We start from the raw sequence: 23658 nt of genomic DNA, 5'->3' as shown, positions 1-23658 counted from the left end.
ATATGAAGATGCATGCCCTGAATACATTTTCCCGCCATGTGTGACCCCCAGGCATAATCCGATGCATCTGTTGTTAGTATCTGCCTGGCTCTGGGTAAAGTGAAAGGCTGTCCCTTGTTGTGGTGACAGGCCAGTGCCCACCACTGAAACTCTTGTTGCAGGCAGGGAATTAAAGTAATTGTTTCCAGGCTGTGGCAATGTTGAGTCCAAACAGTTTTTAGATACCACTGTAGCTTCCCAAATAGGTAGGCATTTCAAATTGCTAGTAAAAAATACAAAAGCAAAGCAAACAATAATTTTTAGTTACCAGCAAATACTCCCCATAGGTAATAAAGAGTAGATGCCCTGGGTAAGTACCAGAAAGTAAGAGGGGAAGGAGGGAGGGTAACCTGGACTGCAGCAATGTTTACACTCTAACATCTACATTTATGGTAGGTACAAAACTGTACTATGTTCATCGTGTTACACTGCTGCAGTCATCACACTTGGGGGGAGTCCCAAAGCTGAGGTAGGGAGGCTGAATCTATAAAGCATTAGGGGTGGCTATAAGGCCCTGCAGTACAGCAGTGGCGAAGCCAGCTCTGGATTTGGAGTATAAAGGCAAATGGTAATGTTTGGTGAAAGTATGCACAGAACTCCATGTGGCTGCTTCCAAAATATCCTTGGTAGGTACTCCTCTGAGGTAGGCAGTTGAAGTGGCTGTTGCCATGGTGGAGTGAGATCTGATGCTGCTAAGCACAGGTTTGCCATGGTGGGTATAGCAGAAACGTATACAGTGTCCTATCCATTTTGAAATAGTCTTCTTTGAAATGGCTTTTCCCTGTGCTCCTGCAGCATATGCTACCAATAATTGTTCAGTTTTTCTGAAAGCTTTGGTTTTGTCCAAGTAGAAGCGTAACTGTCTGTGAATGTCCAAAGAATGTAGTAGTCTCTCCCCTTTGTTCTGTGGTTTTGGATAGAAAGTTGGCAAGTGAATAGTTTGGTTTAGAGCCACACTTGATACCACCTTTGGCATAAAACGCAGGGTTAGTTCGTAAAGACACCCTGTCCTGGTGGAAGATGAGGAAAGGTTCCACTGCCATTAGTGCCTGTAATTCTGAAACTCTTCCTGCTGATGTTATTGCCAGTAGCAGAGCAGTTTTCCAAGAGATGTATTTTAATTCTACAGTGTTAGCTGGCTCAAAAGGAGGTAAAGTTAATTTTTCCAAAACAAAGTTGAGGTCTCAAGTAGGTGTGGGCGCTCTACGGGGCGGTCTTATGTTTTTAGCCCCTCTGAGGTATTGTTTGAGCAAAGGATTAGAAAAAAAATGGTGGATCCGTGTTGTAATGAGCAGAGATAGCGAAGGCGTGGATCTTGGATGAAAGAGAGAGGCCCTTGTCCAGCATCTCAGTTAAGTATTGCAGTATCTGAGGAATGATTGGGACAAGAGGGTCAAGGCTGTGTGCTTGGTTCCAGGCACAGAATCTCTTCCATATATCAGAGTATGCTTTCCTGGTGCTAGGCCTTCTGGCCTCCAGAATGCCATCCATAACAGCTTTGGAGAGAGGCATTGCTTGCTTGGCTAAGGAATTTTCCACGCAGCTATATTTAATGTCTTTAGCTGGCTGTGAAGTACCTGATTGTTGTGCTGTGTTCACCAGCTGTGGGATTTGAGGCAAAATCCAGGGTGATCCTTGTGTTAAGTTTTTTAAGATTGGGTGCCAGTGCTGGCGTGGCCAGTCTGGTGCAATCAGGATCATTTTCGGCTCTTCCTGCCTGGCTTTTATAAGTACCTTTGGAAGAAGAGGGGAAGGTGTATACTTGTAGTTTCTTCCAGCTGAATGAGAGGACATCCACTTTCCATGCTTGTGGATGGTAGCTCCTTGTGCAGAATTTCTGTAATTGGCAGTTCTTTGGGGAAGCAAACAGATCTATGTCTGGGTTCCACCATTTTTGTGTTATTCTGAATATTTGTGGGTTCAGTTCCCATTCGTGTGGGTCCGTAATGTTTCTGCTTAGGTCGTCTGCCAGTGTGTTTTTCTCTCCTGGCAGGAATTGTGCTTGCAAATGAACTTGGTAGTTTAGAGCTGTGTTCCACAAGGTCATGGCTTGTCTGCAGAGGGGGTAGGAGTGTGCACCCCCTTGCTCGTTTATGTACCACATAACTCTGTTGTCTGTCTTTAGTGGTAATTGTCCTGGATGCAGTAGGCCCTTGAAAGCTATAATAGCATTTTGTACTGCTAGCATCTCTTTTTGATTGATATGGAGATGTCTTTGCTCTGTGGGCCACTCGCCCTGGATACATTTTCCTGCCATGTGTGCTCCCCAGGCATAATCCGATGCATCTGTTGTCAGTGTCTGCCTGGCTGTGGGTTGAGTGAAAGGCTGTCCCTTATTGAGGTGACAAGCTTGTGCCCACCATTGAAACTCCTGTTGTAGGCAAGGAATTAGTGGTATAACTGTTTCCAAACTTTGACAGTGTTGAGACTATATGCTCTTTAGGTACCATTGTAGTTTCCTCGTATGCAGTCTGGCATATGGAATTAGTAGTATACAAGATGCCATGTAGCCCAAGGCCTGCAGAATTTTTCTTGCAGGGAGTTGGGACTTTGTTGCCATTAATTGAAAATATTGACTCGGTTGTCCTTGCTTGTTTGGCGTGAGGTGATAGCCAGAAGGAAGGCTGTTTTCCATGACAAATATTGTAGTTCTGTTGAAGCAGCTGGCTCAAATGGAGGCAGGGTCAGTTTTTCCAAAATGAAGTTGAGGTCCCAAGCAGGTGCTGGTGGTTTCCTTGGGGGTTTTATATTCTTAGCCTCTCTGAGGAACTGTCTTAAGAGAGGATGAGAGAATAAAGGAGGATCTGTATTGTACTGTGCAGAAATGGCTGAAGCATGGATCTTGATGGAGGAGAAGAAAAGTCCACTGTTTAACATCTCAGCTAGGTACTGTAATATTTGAGGTAAATCTATTACCCAAGGATTCTGGCCCTTTTTCTGATTCCAGGCACAAAACGGTTTCCATTTGGCGGAGTAGGCTTTTCTAGTAGAAGGTCTTCTGGCCTCCAAGATGACATCCTGCACCTCTCCTTGGAGAGGAGAGGAGAGTCTGTTGGGAAATCAAGTGATTCTCCATGCGGCTAGATTGAGGGTTTTTAGCTGGCTGTGAAGAGTTTTGAAGTTGTGCTGGGAAAACAGAAGAGGCACTAGATGCAGGATTCATGGTGGGGAATGCGTCAGGCTCTTCAGGAGTGGATAGCAGTGTTGTCTTGGCCAGTCTGGAGCAATGAGAATCATGTTTGGCCTCTCTGCTCTGGCTTTTAATAGAACTTTGGGCAGCAGGGGGAGAGGTGGAAAGGCATAGACTGTCAATGTTGTCCAATTGAAAGAAAGTGCGTCCACTTTCCAGGCCTGTGGATGATAGGTCCTTGAGCAAAATTTTTTCAGTTGGTAATTTCTGTGGGAAGCAAAGAGATCTATGTCTGGCTGTCCCCATGCCTGAGTTATCTTTGCGAAAACTTGAGGATGCAACTTCCATTCATGTGGATCTGTCATATTTCTGCTTAGCCAGTGTGTTTTCCTTCCCTGGCAGGAATTGTGCTTGAAGTTGGATTTGCAATTCCAGAGCAGTGTTCCAAAGGGACATGGCTAGTCTGCACAGGGGGTATGAATGAGTTCCTCCCTGTTTGTTTATGTACCACATCACTGTGGTGTTGTCTGTCCTTATCAATAGCTGGCCTGGATGCAGTAGGTCTTTGAAGGCCATAATAGCATTTTGCACTGCTAGCATTTCCTTTTGATTGATGTGTAGGTGCTTCTCTTTTTGGGACCATTTTCTCTGAATGCACTGATCGGTCATGTGCACCCCCCCAGGCATAGTCCGAGGCATCTGTTGTGATGATTTGATTTGTTTGAGGTATGCAGAAGGGGAGACCTATGTTTCTTTAGCATGCTTGAGCCCACCACAGAAATTCCTTTTGAAGACATGGAATGAGTGGTATAATTGTTTCCAAACTGTGGCTGTGTTGAGACCATATGTTTTTTAGGTACCATTGAAGTTTCCTCATATGCAGCTTTGCACATGGGATCAGTAGGATGCAAGATGCCATGAATCCCAGAGCCTGCAGGACTTTCCTTGCAGTCAGCCTGGTGAAGGTTGCCATTTTGCTGAAGTATTGAGATAGTTGCCCTTGCTTCTCTGGCGTGGGTGTTTGTATTCAAGCTGGCACCCAGGAAAAAATTTATTTTTGTTGACTGTGTATCCCAGAAAGTTCAACAGTTTTATTACAAACGCCAGGTGTTTCAGAAGTATGTGCTTGCTGTCCGCTTGGATCAGGCAGTCGTCCAGATATGGGTATATTTGTATCCCCTGAAGTCTGCAGAAGGCAATTACTGATGCCAGGCATTTCGTAAACACTCTGGGCGCAGTAGATAAGCCAAAGGGCAATGCAGAGAATTGATAATGGGTTGAACCTGCAAGAAATCTGAGGTATCTTCTGCAATCTTGCCTGATAGGGACATGCAGGTATGCCTCCTTGAGGTCCAATGTTACCAGCCAAGACTCCTTGCCCAGCATGGGAAGAAGCTGCTGCAATGTGAGCATCTTGAATTTTGGTACGTGTAAATATGTGTTTAGGATGGATAGGTCTAAAATAGGTCTCCAATCTTTGTCCTTCCTTGGTGCCAGGAATAGTCTGGAATAAAAACCTTGACCTTGTTCTTTTGCATGTACCTCTTGAATAGCTTTCATGTCCATGAGAGCTGAAATTTGTTTTTGTGCCTCTGCCCTTTGATTTTGTGGCAGGTTTGGCATGCCTCTCATTATTGGAAGGGTGTGAAAGTGGAATCTGTAGCCTCTGTCTATAATGTCCAGGATCCATTTGTCTTTTGTGACAATATGCCAATTTTTTGAGAATAATGCCAGTTTTCCACCTAAAGGTGCTGCCATTAAAGCTTTGCTTGGCATGCAAAGGGGAAAGTCATTGTGTCTGCTTTCTGAATGACTGTGATCTATCTTCTCCACCTCTTGGGGTTGGTGCTTGCCATTGTCTGGCTCTGAATGATCCTTGAGATTGCCCTCTACCCCTCGGGCGCCTGTATCTGCCTCTGAGGTCTGTCCGTGGCTGGAAAGGACCAATTTTTTGAAGGCCAGTTTCTGCTGAAACGTGGAGGTTGTACTTGTAGGAAATCTTTCACTGTTTGCATTGATCTTGCCTTTTCCTCCATTTTCTTTAGTACCTCCTCAGCTTTAACACCAAACAATACATCTTTTTGAAGAGGTGCATCTAGTAATTTAGCTTTAACATGATCTGGTAAGGTTTGTTCTGAGCCAAGAATGTCTACGTATGACAGACCCTGTAACAGCAGCTCTACATGAGGCCTCTAAAGCATCAAAACCACACTGCAAGGTATGTTTACCCACTTGCTCTGCACTATGCAACAAATCCTGCAACTCCTTTAAATCTGGTTGCTCGGGTTGTGTCATTTTGCTTTTCAACCGAGATAACAAAAACTGTTGATACTTTTAACATATGGAACTGACAGTTTAATGCTCTCATGGTTAAAGTGGCCGAGGTATACACCTTTTTCCCCCACCTTTCTAAAGCTCTGGAATCTCTCTCTGAAGGTAATGGTTTTTTAGCAGTAGAGGCCTTAATTCCCTTGGGACCCTGTGAAATAGTTTCTGGGTCAGCAGCATGGCTTTTGTATACGAACTGGTGTGAATCAGGAACCCGGTAATACCTGTCATGTTTAACAGGAGCTGGAGGTAAAGAATCTGGGTGGAGGCTGGCTTTTGTGTACACATCATCTAATATATCTAAGACAGGAGGGATAGCCAGAGACCTGTGCTGGGGAAGCAAGAGAAAATCCCTGAGCCTTTTCTTGGAATCTGAGGTTATCTTGGCCTTCCCAGTGAAAGTGTTCCCTCAAGGTATGTAGGGTTTCCCCAAAAGAATAGTCCTCGGGGGGGGGGGGGGGATAGACTCCTCTGCATCAGAGTCTTCAAAAGGGGAATATGTATATTCCTGGTCCTCAGAATGTTCTGAGGTAATAGAGGCTTGATCTGAGGAAGGGTAGTCTTCCTCCAGTCTGGGCCTTTTGTCCGAGGGGGGTTGAGAACCCCTGACAAGAGTAATCAAATCCTCAGCCATTTTGAGCATCTGTTTTTTTTTTTAGGCATGGGGCCTTGAGAGGGGGTCTGTGGTCCTTGTTTTTTAGTTTTCATGGCTGCTTTAGATTTTGTGAAAGCCTTAATGGAAAAGGAGGAAGGCCTGAAGACACCTTGAGAAGTGGCAGGCCAGTCTAAACTCTGAGTTTCCCCGCCAAGAGTGGCGTCGGTATCTGTAGTCTGAATGGGGGCCGAGGAGCCTGCGACCTCGGGCACAGAAGACACCGGTAATGAAGTGTCATCGTTACTCAGGGGCTGCGTAGGTGCCTCGCTGAGAACCGGAGCACCGGTAGTCAGCTTTAGTGTGGTGTCGGTAGAAGTCGCGGACCTCGTATGTTGGTCCTTATCTTTGCGTCTTTTATTCAAAACTGGAGTCGGAGTATCCGACGACATAATGTAATTAAATTTTTTACCAAAATAGTGGTGGGCGAACTCCGCCCGACGCTTAGTGCGTTTGTTAAATCTAGCACAAAAACGGCAGGCCAAGACGTCGTGGTCTGGGCCTAAGCAAGGAATACAGAAAGAATGGAAATCCTTATGCGGTATTTGCTTCCCACATGAAATGCAATTATTAACTTTGTCTGACATCGGTCTGAGGCAAGAAAAGTTTCCCCAACGGGGTACTTAGCTTTCAAGAAGACTTCCGCTGAAATATTTTCGTAAATCTCAGGAGCTGGCCGACCGGCACTTGCTCACTGCTTCTGCTTCGGGCACCGCGTGGCAAGAAAGACGGAAGAAGATGGCGTCGACTGGCTCTTTTATACCCCTGCCACACTGACGTCAGGGAAGAAGCGACGACAACAGACGCCGGACCTAGACTTTGGAATTCGGCCGACCGAGGACCCGCCTGACGGCAGGATAACCCATCTGTTATGACTGCAGCTGTATGCACGATGAACATCTGTGGATTGCTCAGTTACTTCGATTCCCTCAGTAGGTTTAGGATCGGTAAGCTGAAGGCTTAGTGCATCCGAAGGCCCAGCCAGCTCCACGTGGGAGTCGGTTGCAGTCTGTGGTTCTGTGGAAGTGGTCGTCAGGGGCTGCATAGGTGCCTCACTGAAAACCGGCGACCAGCCTAGAAGAAGCCTCGTCAGTTCTGGGCCTCAGATGCCTGTCCTTGTCCTTTTTATGCATTGCGGTCGTCAGAACTTCCGACGGCATGGTGTAATTGAATTTTCTACCAAAATAATGTCGGGCAAAATCAAACAGACATTTAATAGTGCGCTTGTTAAACCTAGCACAAAACCGACAACCAGTGACATCGTGGTCAGGGCCTAGGCATGGAATACAATAAGAGTGGAAATCCTTATGAGGTATTTGCTTCCCACAAGAAATACAGTTAACTTTTACTGATATCAGTCTGAGGCAAGAAAAAGTTTCCCCAACGGGGTACTTAGCTTTTTTAGAAGACTTTGGTTCTGGATTCGGAATGAAAATCTCAGGAGTAGGCCGACCGGCACTTGCGAACTGCTTCTGCTTCGGGCACCGCGCGGCAAGAAAGACTGGAGAAAATGGCGTCGGCTGCATCTTTTATACCCCTGTCGCACTGACGTCAGGGAGGAGGCGACAACAACTGACGCTGGACCAAGACTTTGGAACTCTGGCCGACTGTGGGACCGCCTGACGGCAGGATAATCCAAGTGTGATGACTACAGCAGTGTAACACGAACATTCAGGAGACAAACTGGATTCAGAAAATACATCAACAATATCTAGCACCGGAGGAATAGCAAGAGGCCTGTGCTGAGGCAATAAAAGAAAGTCTCTGAGCCTTTTCTTGGATTCTGAATAATCCTGGCTCTCCCAATGGAAATGCTCCCTCATGGTGTGCAGGGTTTCCCCAAAAGAGTAGTCCTCAGGAGGAGAGGCTGAAGGAATAGATTCTTCAGCATCAGAGTCCACACAGGGAGGAAGAGAATATCCCTGTTCTGAAGAGGAATCAGAAGTAATAGAAACCTGGTCAGAGGAGTCGGTCAGTGTCTTGCCAAAGCCTTTTATCAGGAGGGGGATGGGAACCCCTGATCAAAGTAATTAGGTCCTCGGCCATTTTGAGCATCTGTTTCTTAGGCATGGATGACTGTCCAGGAGAATACTGTACTTGTTTCTTTGTCTTTAAAGGTGTTTTAGACTTTGCCTTGGCTGCTGAAGTGGTCTTGATAGTAAGCTGTGTAGGTCTGAAAACACCCTCAGAAGCCGATGCCTGCTCAGCGGCTCCAGACCCATCTGAGGGAATAGTTTCCGTAGGCCCAATACCTTGAGGTTTCCAGAGGCCTAGTTGTCTCAACGTGGGAGTTGGAGGTGGCCTGTGGCTCAGGTAGCGGGTGTCAGGGGCTGCGAAAGTGCCTCACTGAGAACCGGCGACTGGCCAAGGAGAGGCTTCGTCAGTTTTGGACCTCGGATGCCTGTCCTTTTCTTTGTCCTTGCGCTTTTTATGAACTTTGACCATCAGTTGTTCCGAGGGCATTATATAGTTAAACCTTCGGCCAGAGTAATGTAAAGCAAAATCGAACAGATGCTTAATAGTGCGTTGGTTAAATCTAGCACAAAACCAACAACTAGCAACGTCATGGTCAGGGCCTAGGCAAGGAATACAGTAAGAATGAAAATCCTTATGAGGTATTTGCTTCCCACAAGAAATACAATTGTTAACTTTTACTGACATCAGTCTGGAGCAAGAAAAAGTTTCCCCAACTGGGTACTTAGCTTTATTGAAGACTTCGGATCTGAAATTCAATTTCAAAAATCTCAGGAGTCGGCTGACCGGCACTTGCGAAGTGCTTTTGCTTCGGGCACCGCGCGGCAAGAAAGACCAAAGAAAATGGCGTTGGCTGCATCTTATATACCCCCTGGCGCACTGACGTCAGGGAAGAGGCGACAACAACCGACACCGGACCAGGACTTTGGAATTCAGGCCAACTGCGGGTAGCCTGCCAGCAGGATAACCCAAGTGTAATTACTGCAACAGTGAAACATGATGAACGTTGTCAATTCATGAGGGTCCTTCCACGGCCCTGCATAATGTCGCCACAAGCATTGTCCTGTGATGGGATGTATATGGCGAGCAGGGACACGCTTACAGTTGGTATGATCTAGTGCTGCCTTGCTTATGTACCACGACTGCTGTGATGTCCATAAATGCTCTAAGAAAACATGGCTTCCAAGCTTTAAGGTCTTCCCATTTACTTGGATGAGGGCCCTTCATTTCTTTCAGGTTGGTTTGTTTCCTTTGGAATTTTGGCTACCATTTGCCATGGAGTCTGTTGGAATATGTCCAGATCTCGCAGGCCTTGTCCAGGCATCTGTGCAGAATTCCTAAAATGGAGCTGGTTGGGAGAAGGGGAGTCCTAGGTTGAGTTTCACCTGCTCCACCCACTGAAACAGCTCCTTCCTTAGGCAAAGGATGGCTGAGATCACAGTGGGGGGTGAGTGTGCTGGGACCTGACCATTTTCAGGTACCACAGAATTTTCCTCATATGCAGTCTGGCTAGACGGAGCACTGGCACAGCAGCTGCCATGAATCTCAACACACTTACGATTTCCCTGGCCAAGCACCGGTCAAGGGAGGAAGGGCTGAGAAAAATAAGCTTTTAAAATTCTGTACTTTTTCCTGCAGCAGGTGAGCCTTCATCTTTCTGTTGCCCAGTCTGCTGTTCAGAAACATTAGCCCTTGGGTGGGCTGGAGGGAGGATTACTTGTAGCTGATGGTGAACCCCAACTACAACAGGAGGTTGAGGCTGAACTGGAGATGCAGTAACAAGATCTGATGCGAGGCAGCCTGGATCAGCAGATCATGTAAGCAAAGAAAATTCTGAATTCCCCAAGTTCAAGAGAATGCTATCACTGGTGCTAGACAGTGAAAACTATTGGGGCTGTGGAAATCCCAAAAGGCAAAGCATGAAACAAAGTGATATGCGTCAGTACAGAACTTGAGGAATCTCCTGCAAGAGGGGCAAACTGGTATATGAAGGTAGGCATCCTTTAGAAACAGGGATACCATCTACGCCTGAGGAAGTAATGAAAAGCAGCAGTATGTTTAGGAGAAAGAGACTAAGGCAGATCCAGTAAGGGCGACCCACTGCCAATCCTTTTCCAAGAACCAGAAAGTGTCTGGAGAAAAAACGTCTTACGAATTATATGGGCTCTGGTTCTATAGTGCCTTACACCTGCAATTCTTGAGTATGTGTGGTAGAAGATAAGATTTGGTTGTGGGTAAGCAGGGTAAACTATTTAGAAGGGAAAATCTTTTCCAGGCCTAACCTTTTTTTTAATGGAAACCACCCTATGGTTTGCGATGATCCTTCCCAGCTCGACACCAAATCTTTTTGGGAGGTGAAGGGCAGGACCAAGGAGTTGGGGGATGTTGTTTTATAGATATTCTAAGATATTTCTCCCCCAATGGAGGCCTCTGATATTTCTCAGGGAGTTTTTTTTTGGGGAACCTTCACGTTTCTGAATGGGTCTTGAGTCCCATCTAACAAATGAAGTGGGCTTGGATAACTCTTCGGGTATCCAAGGCACAAATGTTAACAGAAACTGCCTGCAGTCTTTCATTGTCTTGCCATACTCTTGTAGGGTTTTAAATAAGCTGGTAGCTTGTGGGCCAAACAAAAGGTCTTTATCCAAAGGAAAATAAATAACCTTGGCTTTAAAATCTTCTGGCATGGGTTGCTTGTATAGCCATGCATACCTGCAAATGACAGAGCTCTAAAAAAGGCCTCTACATTATCATAACTACATTTTATACCGTGCCTGGCTGTCTGAGTAGTCTAAGTAAAGCAAGGACAACATTTGGTATTTGGAATCTGGCACCTGTGGATCCACCTTGTTTAATGAGTTGAAAATGGTTAACAGGTACCTGGCCATCTGGATTTGATAATTAATAGTGCTGAATACCAGACCAGATGTATACTTTTTTTCTCCACCTACCCACAGCACTGTCTTTGTCTGAGGGAAGAGCATTGGGAAGAAGTTTTGAAGGTTTATCAAGAGAGAAAGACACTGCAGAGGGATAAGTCACTGAATTATTGTACAAGATGTTAAGTTAATCACAAACTTTATAAAATCTGTCTGGTCTTTTGGGGGCAGGAGGCTGAGAATCAGTAGCAGCTGCGGAAGACAAGAAAGCATCCAAGAAAGTCTCCAGAACTGGAAAGATATGTGAAGGGGCTGGACTGCCCATTTCCACGAGGCTGAAGCATCTTTTCTGCACCTCTGAAATCTGTCAAGACTTACACTCAAAATGTTTCAACGTGTTTATAATGGTCTCTCCAAATTAAGCTTCAACAGGAGAGTCAAGGGAAATGGGGGGGGGGTCTTCATCATCAGTAGAAATCTGGCCATGGAAGTGTATTTTAGAAGAGTATGCCACATAATGTTCAGAGTTAGAGGCATCTCCCTCTTCAAACAATGATGAATCCACAGCAATTTCATATTGTGTGGAAGGAAGAGTACGGGCAGCCAACAAAAGCTGTTTGCTGTTTCAAGGCCATGATGACCTTGAGCAAGCCTTGAGAAAAAGTCCATCCATTCCTTCTCCCTAGGTGGGGGAGAAGAGGAGACATGCTTAGGTGTGTGCCTGTGTGTCATCCGCCTGCACCAAGTGAGGAGATTCAGACCCTTTATGTACCTCTAACTTACCAGGGATCTCTTCCCTAACTAGAATCTGTAGGATGCCTTCAGGACTCTCAGATTATGATTCGTAGGGGGAGCCAATTCCTCAGTCATAAGGTCCTCCAATGCTGTTCTGGCCTCTGGCTGGATCTCTGTAGAGGTCAACACAGATGGAGTCAGATGCACTGTGGATTCTGGAACCTCAGCAGGTGTGCTAGAATCAGGAAAGGTAAAGAGAATGGGCTTTTTGATTTTTTTCTTGAGAGGACGTGATACATCTTGGAAAAGCATAATCTGCCATCTCTGAGTAAGCCAAATGCTTCAAACGTTAGATCTCCAAGAAAGTGTTAAGCAAAGTCAAACGGGATTACAAAGTCTTTGGCGCAAAGAATTGGCAGATAACACAGACCACAACTAGAAGGGCTGTTCTTAATCAAAGACATTGCATATGCAGATCTTTGTATGGGATTTGCTTACTGAACTCGCACTTATCCCTCCTAGCTGACATCTAATAAAGACACAGCCAAAAATGTAGGTAATTTAAAAGAAAGTTCCCCCACAGGGCACTTATGTTTTTAAAGAAGAAACGGTACCAACAACCAGTCAGTCTGACTTGTATGCAAACTTGCATTCGGGCAGGTGTCAAGACAGATCTATGCTCAGATGTCTGTCTATACCCCTTATGCCTGTGAGCTGAGGTCATATGTCAGACGTACATCCCAAGGAAAGTTAAGGTTTTGTACCCTGGCTGGATGTCAGCTGTGATAACCCACTTGTTTGGAATACTACAACAATAATTTCAGGTCATGACATCCTCCATCTAAATTAAAAATTAATATTTAGAGACTCTACTTAACCAACAAACTTAGTTAAGTAATCACACATACCTCCTCAAAGCTAAAAGCATTGCCCAGTAGATAGTATCTGCACAATCATACATACTCTTCAAAACAGGTATAGATACATGGTAGGGATCAGAAATAGGAATCAGAAAAACGCTACCTTCTTCAGGAAGTGCGACAAAGTATACTCTCAAACTGTCCAAACAGCTAAGAATAAACTTCTCCATATATGTTTGGTAGTTAAGAATTCTGTATGTTAAACAAAAAAATCAAGAATTCTGTATACTAATATGGCAGAAGAGAAAATATTCTCTTACGAAACCTGTTTAATAGCTTACCCTTCTTCATCGAAAGGGGAAAGGATAGTATTGACCAAAAGTCAGCTGCTAGCTGGTGAAGAGGAGGAAATGGCAACTGGGTTTGATCTAAGATGAGAAAACAGGAAATTTGTTAGCTTAAAGTACTTTATAAAGTTTATCTGACTTTTTTGGGATTGAAGGTTGAGAGTCACAGTTATTACAGGCAGAATTAAATGCATTCTCCAAGGCTGGCAAAATAGGATGTTGCAAGTATAGAATGAGGTACATCCATGTGTATAGAATGAGGTACATCCACGTGTAACATACAATATCTCTAATTCAGGTAGAACATCCACTTGTTCACACAAAAACACTCATCCATCCTGGAAAAAATCTGTGAAAAGGAAAAAGAGAGAACATCCACTTGTTCACACAAAAAAACTCATCTATCCTGGAAATAATCTGTGAAAAGGAAAAAGAGGTAGAGAGGACCAAGTTTTCTCAAAGTCACAGTTTTGGGCATGGGGATCTCCATGAAAAGGAGAAGCCACATCTTTGTCAATGTCAGAATCTTATGACAAATCTTCCTCAAGAATTTCTTAACGGACACTGCCCTCTGGTAAGGAGCTCTGAGTACCAGGATTAACAGCTTGTATTAATTGCTTGGCTAATGTAAGAAGATAATCTTTATGGACAGACACCATGTCTTCACGGTTTAAAATTTTGTTTCGTCTTTGCAGGGGCCACCTTAGTAAAAGGCATACTAGAAGGCGGCACTTCACCCTGACGAGGTCTCTTTCCTCGGCCACCCCAAGAACCACCTTGTGAAGTGTCTCCCAGACCCAAATATGGTTCTCCTCTTCCCAGATTAGACAATGAACAGCCATAGAAGGCATACTAACTTCCAGTCCACAGTAGCTGAAGCAACTACACCAAAGAAAGCCAGAGAAGCAAATGAATGGTCTGAGGAACACTGTCTGGCTACTACAGAGTCACCCACTAATGGCAGAGGATGGCCGAGGCACTGCTTGATCCCATAGTAGCCGCAAAGCCTCTATACCATGGTATTTTTTTTTTCTTTTTAGGTACAGTGGGACAAGAACCAGCAGGACTGAAGTTAAGTATCCATGCTGTAGCTAAGAAAAAGCCTGACTGCCAGCAAGCACTGCTGGCCCAAGTCGGTTGGAAGTTGGAAGTGTGTGCGCTGCTTGTGAACACTTTGACACTTCTCCACACAGTTCCTTTTCAAAAGGAAAAGCACAAGTAGTATGCAAAAATCCTAGTCAGAAATGAAGAACTCTTCATGAAGGTGCACCAACAGAAAACACAGCAGGAAAGTCGTCAAAGTGTATGCAAGGGTAAAGCAAATATTTTCTGCCCTGAGAAAAGCACAACCTGTAAACTTACGCAAACAATTCAAAGTTTTCACAAGCAGTACATATTTACCACAACAAATAATCCCAACAGTAAAAATAAGCCTCAAGCTAAAAATAGTGATCCCTAAAAGGAAATATCCCATACTGTAAAATAATTAAAGGAGTTCTTAAAGGGGAAAATCTCTTAGTCAGAAAATAAAATGAAACACTACATTAACAAGGCAATATTTTCTGTGCGGAATGGTTTTCTGAGAACTTATCTGCCAGAAAAGAAGACAGAAGCTGAATGTTGTTCCTGTGAAGCCTTACAGCTAACTCCTCTTGAGGCTGCAAAAAAGTACTGTCTTCTACACTCTGAGTGCTGATTTCCCCCCAGGGGTCTAGCCAATCAACAGTCAAGAGTGTAGGTGTGGGAAGGAGCATCAGCACTGTGAAGCTGTCCAGTTGTACGCCTGGCAAGATACAACCATTACAGCAAAAAGGCTACTGCAGCCATTACAGCTATGAACACACACTGCTGTCCAATACACCAGCAGCACCCTCAAAGTGCTTCCATGGTAAACAGCTCTGCTGCTTGCATGCACTTCAGTCAGGTGCTTCTCCAAGCTACACAAATCAGATGAAAAAAGGGCCCTTTATTTCCATAAGGACAAAGTTACCTTACAAACAAACCCATCTTTCTCCAAGAGTCTCCTTAATCTCCCACTTACTTAAATCCTTAAGCCACAGGACAAGGGTGAGAGAGAATATTTCACTCTACACAGGCAGCTCCAATGCTGACTGCACAGGAAAAAACTTCCTAACAGATCTAAACCAGCTCCTGGTGCCATTCGCAAATGTAAACAAGGAAGACCAGTGGGGACACAAACCACTTCAAAATGGACAGTTAAATGTACTTCTTCAGTTACTCTCAGCATAGTAAACGGTTTCACAGCAAAGTCATTGTCCACTCAAGAGCAACCACCACCACAACCAACGCAGCATTTTTGAAAAGGAGCCCTACACAGGCCATCCTAGAAAAGCCATTTAGTCTTGTGTCCACACCTTTACCAAACATTATCATCTGGGTGCCATACCCAAAGCTAGAGTCAATTTTGCCTCTGCCAACCTGCACAGCCTCCTGTCCCCAGACCAGAACTCCACCAAACCTCCATTTAAAAAAAAAAAAAAAACTTTGGGAACCTTACAAAATACTCATTACTACAACACCTGCTGTGATGAGATAGCACAGTTGTGTAGATAATTTACCATAGTTGTAGAGGTCATAAATATCAGTACTGCACTACCCCGTTGTCCCAACCTTTCTTCTCTTACTCCCCTGGGTGCCTTAAAGGAATTAAGACCATCATGCTGGCAGTCAACTAAAGTTGACTGGGGCATAACAAACGCCCTTAATCTTGCATTGCTAGATCCATTCTGTGAGGAAGATTTTGGTAATTACACCCTACCATTTCCAAAAGCTGTTGTCAGGGTCAGAAGGGAATCCCCACAATGACCATGGGGGATTCCTTCTGAATCTTCAAAAGTACCCTGGATATTACTGAAAAATGTGGAAAACCATGCAGGAACATTCCAGTCCAAGGAAATGAAAACACATCTGTCTTCTAGTCCCCCTTGCATAGAGTGTGTGAGAAGAATCTTGATGGCGGATTGTTCAGAGAAGAGGCTAATTGGACTACTTGAACTCCCCATGGATGTTTCACATTTTAGAAGATCCCCAGTTCTAGCTTGCACTGCTCAGCTATCTCTGCCACAAAGTTCTCCTCTGACAGAATGCAGGAAGCCTGCAGACAGACTGCACTGTGAAGCTATATACCAAGCTAAAATGGCTAGTCTGCAAACAAGATACGACCTGGTACCCCTTTGTTTACTGATGTACCATATGACTGTGGCATTGCTTGTAACAACTTGAAGAGGCCTCGGGGGCCAAAGATGGTTCAGATAGCCGAGTGCCTTAATCAGTGCAAGCATCTCTTGTATTGAAGTGCTTATCATTGGTGTCCCACATTTTTATCCCTCCTGAAACTGCTTCCTAACCAAAGTCTGAGGCATCTGTGGTGACTGCTTTGGAGCAAACAGGGAGAAGGGGGGACTTGAATTTAGGGATATTTGCTGTCTCCACCAAGTGATTTCTCTTCTAACAAACTCCAGCACTGAGATTTGAAAAGAAAAATTATGTTGGCGCTGGGACCACAGAGACTTCAGATACCATTCCATCTCTTGTGGAGTCTTGCCAAGGGTATCACAAGAATACACATGTCAGGATATCCAGAATCCTGAGGAATTCCTTCGCAGTGACCACTAAGTGGAAAAACTTAGAATAGATACAGATAGATGTATTTTCCCTGCTGAAAAGCTCTGAACTGAGGTGCCTAGCTGACAACTCCGTAACACAATCCTGTGTGGAGTCAAAGAAAAAAAAAAGACTTCTGAATGTCACTTGGAATCTCAGCATTTTTAAGAGATCTCTCACCCAAGAGAGACTCCTGACACTTTGTAAAAGTCTCTGCAAAGAAAGCTTAAAAAAGTTGTTTAAATATGGAAAAATGTGGATACCATGTATCCTGCAATGAGATACAACTGGAGGTAGACACATTGATGACTATCCATTGCACCAAGAATATTGGAAAAAAAAAAAAAAGAGAGTAAGCCAGAGAATAAATGTGATCCAGACAAGCACAACCTTGAGCAAAATACGTGAGGAAGAGAAGGATTACAGGTTGTGAAGTGACATTTTCAACTTGGGCACCATCAAACAAGTTTAGGAAAGAAAGACCCAGAACTGAGCTCTTCTTTCTTTGGCACTAAAAACATCCTTGAGTAAAGACCCTTCCCAACCTGGGACGGAGTAACTAGCTCTCTCACTCCCTGGGAAATGTGTTGAAGGACAGGGGGGAATAAAGGAGTCCAGTCTGAGAGATGAGGATTTACCATATGGAAATGAGGATTTCCTTCAACTGCCTTCTTTTACTTTGATGAATGATCCTCAGAACCCATTTGTCATGAGACCAACATCTGACAACGAGAAAAATGGAGGTTCAGACTTAATGGGAGGGAAAAGGAACTGCCAATGTTTTTTTTTTTTTTTTTTTTGGGGGGGGGGCAAGTTCCCTTAAGCAATTCTGATTTGCTAGAATTTCCCTTTTTTTTGGTAGGGGGTCCTGAATCATTTTTGGAGCCCCATGCCAGTCCTTCTTAAATGTCTGCTTACCCATATATTAAGACTTCTCGCTCTGTTTTTGTTTCAAATTGGATTGGGTGGGACTTCACAGATGGCTGCACACTGAACAACTTAACTGGTCTCCTAGTATGAAAAAGGAACAACGGCTATTAACACTGGCAGCATACCTCTTATCCTGGAATCAAAAAATCTGGACAACGGCACATGGAAAATAGGTACAACTGGCCAAAAATCTGTGTGCTGATCAACATAAAATGTGCATGCATAATTATGTAACCCCACCCGTTCCAATAAAATTGTGGGATATCAACTTTTAAACACAAACTGAAGAAAAGACAAAATATTAAACACAGAAAAACAATAGTTTTAGTTAAATTAATATTTGAACTCGCATCAAACTTTGAACGTCTGCAAAACTAAAATCCAATATTCTTTTACAAAAATAAAATTAGCTGCTTCTACAGTAAAACTTATTTCGATCTGTAGTTAACCTGGAGGGCTTATACACTTAATTGCAACAGAAAAATAAATGACCTAGAATCAAACTTGTTCTTTAAATCCTTAAAAAACACACTAACTAAAATAGTTATTGTTTTTACTTATGAAAATCAAGTACAAGCGACACATTCAGATATTTGTTTGCTTCCCCAAATCCAAGATTTATGCTATGGAATGGCAATATGCATCAGCCATAAATACTGCATAAATAGTAAGCTGGAAGAACTATTTAAAAAAATATAGAAACATATCTTCCCACTGACAACTCCAGGTAGGACAGATTAGCTAACATTGCACACGAGTGGATTATGAGCAACTAAGCAGGATTCACAAACTGATCTATGGCAACATACACAACCATCTGGATAGTCAGCTCATCACATAACACTCTACCATAAGGTGTCTCACTCTCATACTGTTGCTTCTAGCAAAACATTCTGAGAAAAGTTCTGCATAATGATTGATGCAGCAATATAAAAATTAAAGACTATACCGTGGTGCTGCGGTAGCGTTGTCGCCTCAAGACGCTGCCCGGTTCGATTCTCAGCTAGAGCATCTTCTGTGTGGAGACATGCGTGAATGGGAGTACCTTTGTTGAAGGTTGTGCTTCAGGGCTGGTAACTCGGCACGTAAAAATTAACTACCAATCATTAGCAGACCGGAGTTCCGCTGTGGCGACCCCTAACCAGGAAAAGCCGAAAGACACAACAACCTTTATCATACATTCAGCACTGTACATCATTCCCAAATTTCAAGGAGAAATGTAAAAAGCACCTTAACTCATTCAGTGGCTACTAAATGTCAAGGTGCCACTTATCCAATGAGCCACAAACAGTTCAGCTGTCTAGAAGGCATGTTGGGCTATATTAACAAATGGGTGCCATCTCAAAATTAAGACTTTTCAATATGAGTACCAAATCTGCCATGCATATATTAGCCATGTCCACGTTTTTTTTTTTGGCGATTTTTTTTTATATTCCTGTTTCCTTTCACATCCCAAAGGTAAGTAATAAGTACATATGCAATTCTGCAAATTGAACATAGGTGTACGTGTAGACGAGCAAGCATGTGTGCATGTGTCTGTCTGTAGTGTCTGTTTCTTGAAATGGATTAATGCAGCTAATGGCCAGTCAATCGATGATCGCACAGTAACATCACATCAGGTAAGTGCTTGTGTGCAAATATGTCAATGTCAGCAACAGATTCAAATTCATAACGGCAGTGGACTGGATAATAAAAGTCTCACGAACACAGACATGATCTGCCAGCTGAACTGAATCTAGATTATAGTATGTATGTTTTCAGTTATGTTTTGTTTTTTCTTGAAGTTTTACCTGGAGCCGGAGATGAATTTTCACATCCCAAATTAATGTTCCTGCCGAGTGTCGACCTGTTGTGATCCTGGGTCTGGGATTCTTGGAGTTGCAGCAGACGTTGGGTGGACCAGTCCAGAGACTGCACTGCAAAAGTACAACCATCTTGAACTTGCTTTTTCTTGGATTGGATGCCAGGGGTAGAAGTTGGAATGCAGAAGTTTAGTTAATTAAATATATTAAAACAGCTCTTCCAGTCCGCTTTACTCACTGTGTGCTGCTGCACTGCTCACCCACCATCCTTGCCTGGCTGCTACTCTAAATCTAGTCCACAATGCGAATGTTCAATCAATGTAAAAGTACGAAAGTACAAAAAAGGTAAACGCTAACAATCAACACAGAGACGATCTGAGGTCAAATTCCAAAATCCCAGCTGTCTGCCTCATGAAGATGATGTCATCGTGCACTCCCCTGCATGTAATAACATCAGCAACAACTTAAAAAAAATTTAATTAAAGGGGCCACTCAGGAATTTGTAGCACCCCATTATTTTGCCCTCAAAACCAGTAAATACCAAGGAATTAGTTATGGTTGAGAGGTAGGACTGCCAGTTTTAGTAAATTCAATTACTGGCTAGTAAGTACACTGGATGCCAGCAAACAAGAGCCTAAAGAAATTCTACTGGTAAAGATAAAGAAAACAAAGACGGAAGAATCCTGCAGCTGTTCACCCAAAAGCAGTTCAAGCTTCTGACTTATTACAAGCAATAAAATCCTGTAATCTACAGGACAAAATAAATGTGCTCAAAGCTGATTAAAATAAATAAAAAACTGAAGGAGTACAACTTAAAAGACTAGAAAAAATGGAAGACACTTTATATGCAGCTATTAAGTTGAAATGATAAAACTGCAAAAAAAAACAAGAGTTGAAATGAAAAGGCTAGCAGAATATGAGACTGTGCGCAAAGAACCCTTTCAATAAAAATGGTAGAGTTAGAGGATAAAGCACACAGTTAAAACCTGGGAGACTCTGCTGTAATGGTGAAACTGGAAGGAATAGACAATTTCATGAAAGAACAAATAAGCAACTGGACTGATATCCCCCAGCAGGATTTGTTAAATGAAAGGGCACATGTGGATGCTCCGCAACTGGCGATGAGAAAGCAGCAGAGGCCTGGATTAGTAGAGATGCAGTCATACCAGCAGAAAGAGCGTATTCTGACAAAACTGTAGCAGAAGGGCAAAGTATTAAATGATGTTATTAATGTTTGTGGAAGATGATTATCCACTGTACACAAAGCAGAAGAGAAGCATAGTTATCCCAGCAATCAAGGAATATTGAGAAGCACATATAATATTCAAGCTGCTGCACCCAGCTGTCTTCAGAACATTTTTCCTGGAGTATCAAGTCACTTTTTGATGCAGAACAAGCTAAGGAGAAAATTCAAAAGTTTGCACAACAAAAAGTGAGCCATTATTCAGGTGACTCTACTTCTCATTCTTTTGATAAAGTTCAGCTATTTTGCCAGTGAAACCTCTGCCAGTCTTGCAAAACAAAATGCTTGAGAGGCAGATAAAGCACACAAGATTACTAGAAGAATCAGGAATACAATGGACTTGAACTGAAGTCTGGCATTAAGAGAAGGAGGTGAATAGGAACAAGACCAGCTACAGTGAAACTGAAAACAAATTTGAGCACATTTGTGCAACACGGATTTACAAGAAAAAGTGGAAAGACTGGACTTCTGCTGATTTGTTAAACTTGTGGGGGACTAAATAGAAAATACCCCACTTAATGTCATTAATATTTGGAAGACCATGAAAAGGAAAGAAAAAGTAGTAACTAAGTAAAACAATTTTTGGCCTTAACAGTACTTGCAAAAAAATTCATAATATGAATTGCAATGTTATATAGTAAAGCATGTTCAGTTACTGTAAATGATGAAGATACTACAGTAAACAAGTACTTTTTAATTTTCTTTAATATTTAACTATATGTATTATAAAGTAAAAAAGACTGGACAAAAGTTCAACTTAACATGCTGTAATCTTATGTTGCTCAGGTGGGGACAAAGTAAAACTGCACAGATTACAACACATACTGCTGACATGTTTTCTCCGACTTTTCCACTGGTAAATGCCTGAATTAAGTCTATTAGCTTAATCTACGACAAGTTCTTTTTTTTTTTTTTTTTTTTTTTTTTGCATAAGCAAATTAAACACTGAAAGTAATGGTAAGTTTTCCTTTACCAAATAAATATTTAGTGCAAGTTCAGCTGTACAATTTGTTCTGATATTTCCATACAGACAAGCTGACAAGAGTGGAAGGCAATAAAACCCAGAGCACATTTTAAGGTTTAAAGTGAACATTTTCTGAAAGCTCTCGGAGGAGAATAAAGATAAAACAGCAACAGACAAAAATCAGTGTAAATAGAAGTACAGGCTGCAACATGCTCCTTAGCATGAATAACCTTAATTTTAAGGTAGGCAACGCCCAAGAGTTCAGCTGTCAATTAAAGACTGCGGTTCTTTTCGGAGGGGAGGGGGGGAGTTAAACTTAATTATTGGAAAATGTACATAGTTTTGCATTTGTTTTAAGTTAACAGGTTATGAGGGTGCTTTGAGTCTATGTTTTTCATTATTCGAGGGTTTTCAATAAAACACTAAAACAAGACATAGGTTTAAATGGAGACAAGAAAAAATATGTATAAAAGATCAACCTGCCAACCATTAGTGGGTGCGTGTAACAGAAAAGCTGGAAACAGATATTTATAAAAACGGAAATATATAATGTTCTTCTTTAGGTTTTCCCGGTTATAGTTCACCACAGCGGAACTCTGGTTCGCCAATGATTGGCAGTAGAGTTTTTACAGTGTCGAGGTGCCAGCTCAACACCCAACCTTCAATGAAGGCACGCCCATTCACGCATGTCTTTCGAAGCCACTCAACCGCGGAGAGGACATGCAGACGCCAGAAAGAAGGCGCGTTCCAGCCGAGAATCGAACAGGAGAACCTCTTGCTGTAAGGCGACAATGCTACTGCTGCACCACCGCAGCTATACAAAAACTGTAATATAGATAGCAATAATATCCTTTTACTACAATGGCAACACTAAATATAATATTTTGAAATGTGAATGGCATCACACGTATAGACAAAACGGTAAAAGTACAGAATTATATTAAGAAATGCAAAGAGAAACGTTACAAGAATCACATTTGGAAAGAAGTGAACATGTGAATTTGATAAAGAAAGGATTTCAGGATGGATATACAGCAGACTATCAAGGCCAAAGAAAAGAGAAATACTTAAAATAGCTGCAAGAGGCCCTCCAATAGTGAGAGAAGAGGGTAAAAAAACAAAAATGGTAGACTTGTAGTTGTTAGGGGCTACTGGAAAGGGAAGAGGATTACAATGACATTTATTTACATTCGACCTAAAACTTCTATTATGGAACTTCAGAAAATTTAGGGAGAAGTAATCAGCTTTCATCGGGGAATGTGGTGGAGACTGGAACATGATTTGCAAGTGAGGATGCATCTGGGGGACTTGGAAGGAAAATCATAACAAAAGAGGGTGGATTTCTTAAGACATTCATGAAATCTGATATGGATATGTGAATTTAGTAGTAGAAACAGACAGAACTTACATATCAAACAATGAACAATAACTGGGATAGACTCGAGAGAAGTCATACTTCAAAGGAACATGTGCATTTAATTGAAAGCTTTGACACAATCCAATAACTTACATAATAGGCATCAATAACACAAAAATTCAGGGTAAAGAAATAAAAACTAGACACTGGCATTTTCCCAACTGTCCGTTACAAAGAGGTACTTTAAGGAATGAGTAATGAAAATACTGAAGAGTTATTACAGAAGACAGAAATTTTGTCAAAAACTACATCTAGTCACGGAGATGAAATGAAAGTGCAGTTTAAAAATAGAGCAGAAATAAGAGATATGGTTAAGTAGTTGCAGGAATAATTTAGATGGGCTGACAAATGACAAAAGTACTGCAAAATAAGAAAAGCCTCACAGAAGAGAGGCAACCAGAGTGAGAAAGAAAAAACAGAGGAGTATCTGGATAACATGCATGAGATTAGAAAGATTATGGTTAAGCAACTGTTTTTTGACAACTCCAGTGACTTGGGTAACAGAAAGTAGAAATCATTGCTGCCAAACTTACAAAACCTACTAAAAAAAGGGAGACAGATATTTCAGAAGTTTTATGAAAATTTGTACAAAGCAGAAAAATGTGAAAATCATGAAAGAACACAAGTGGAAATATTTATAGAATTCTTAAACATGCCAAGGTAAGAAACAGATGAGGGTCAACACAAGTTTGGAAATTAAAAAATTTATTTAGAATTTGGCTGGTAAAAACAAA

The 23658-nt window shown here is 42.5% G+C and overlaps 1 protein-coding gene across 1 annotated transcript in view; it reads right to left on the bottom strand.

Moving 5' to 3' along the window:
- NCBP1 (nuclear cap binding protein subunit 1) overlaps window positions 1-23658 on the bottom strand; it is a 2903332-nt gene that overhangs the window by 2356062 nt on the left and 523612 nt on the right. The window contains exon 5 of the mRNA XM_044060340.1: window positions 16349-16387. Within this exon, the coding sequence (XP_043916275.1) occupies window positions 16349-16387 (39 nt within the window). The remainder of the gene's footprint in view (window positions 1-16348; window positions 16388-23658) is intronic.

Source organism: Protopterus annectens, chromosome 2.part0 (assembly GCF_019279795.1).
Source record: "Protopterus annectens isolate FY-2018-M chromosome 2.part0, PAN1.0, whole genome shotgun sequence".
In the NCBI taxonomy this organism is placed as follows: Eukaryota; Metazoa; Chordata; order Ceratodontiformes; family Protopteridae; genus Protopterus; species Protopterus annectens.
The sequence above is the reverse complement of the archived record's forward strand: the minus strand, read 5'-3'. Positions and strand labels throughout refer to the sequence as shown.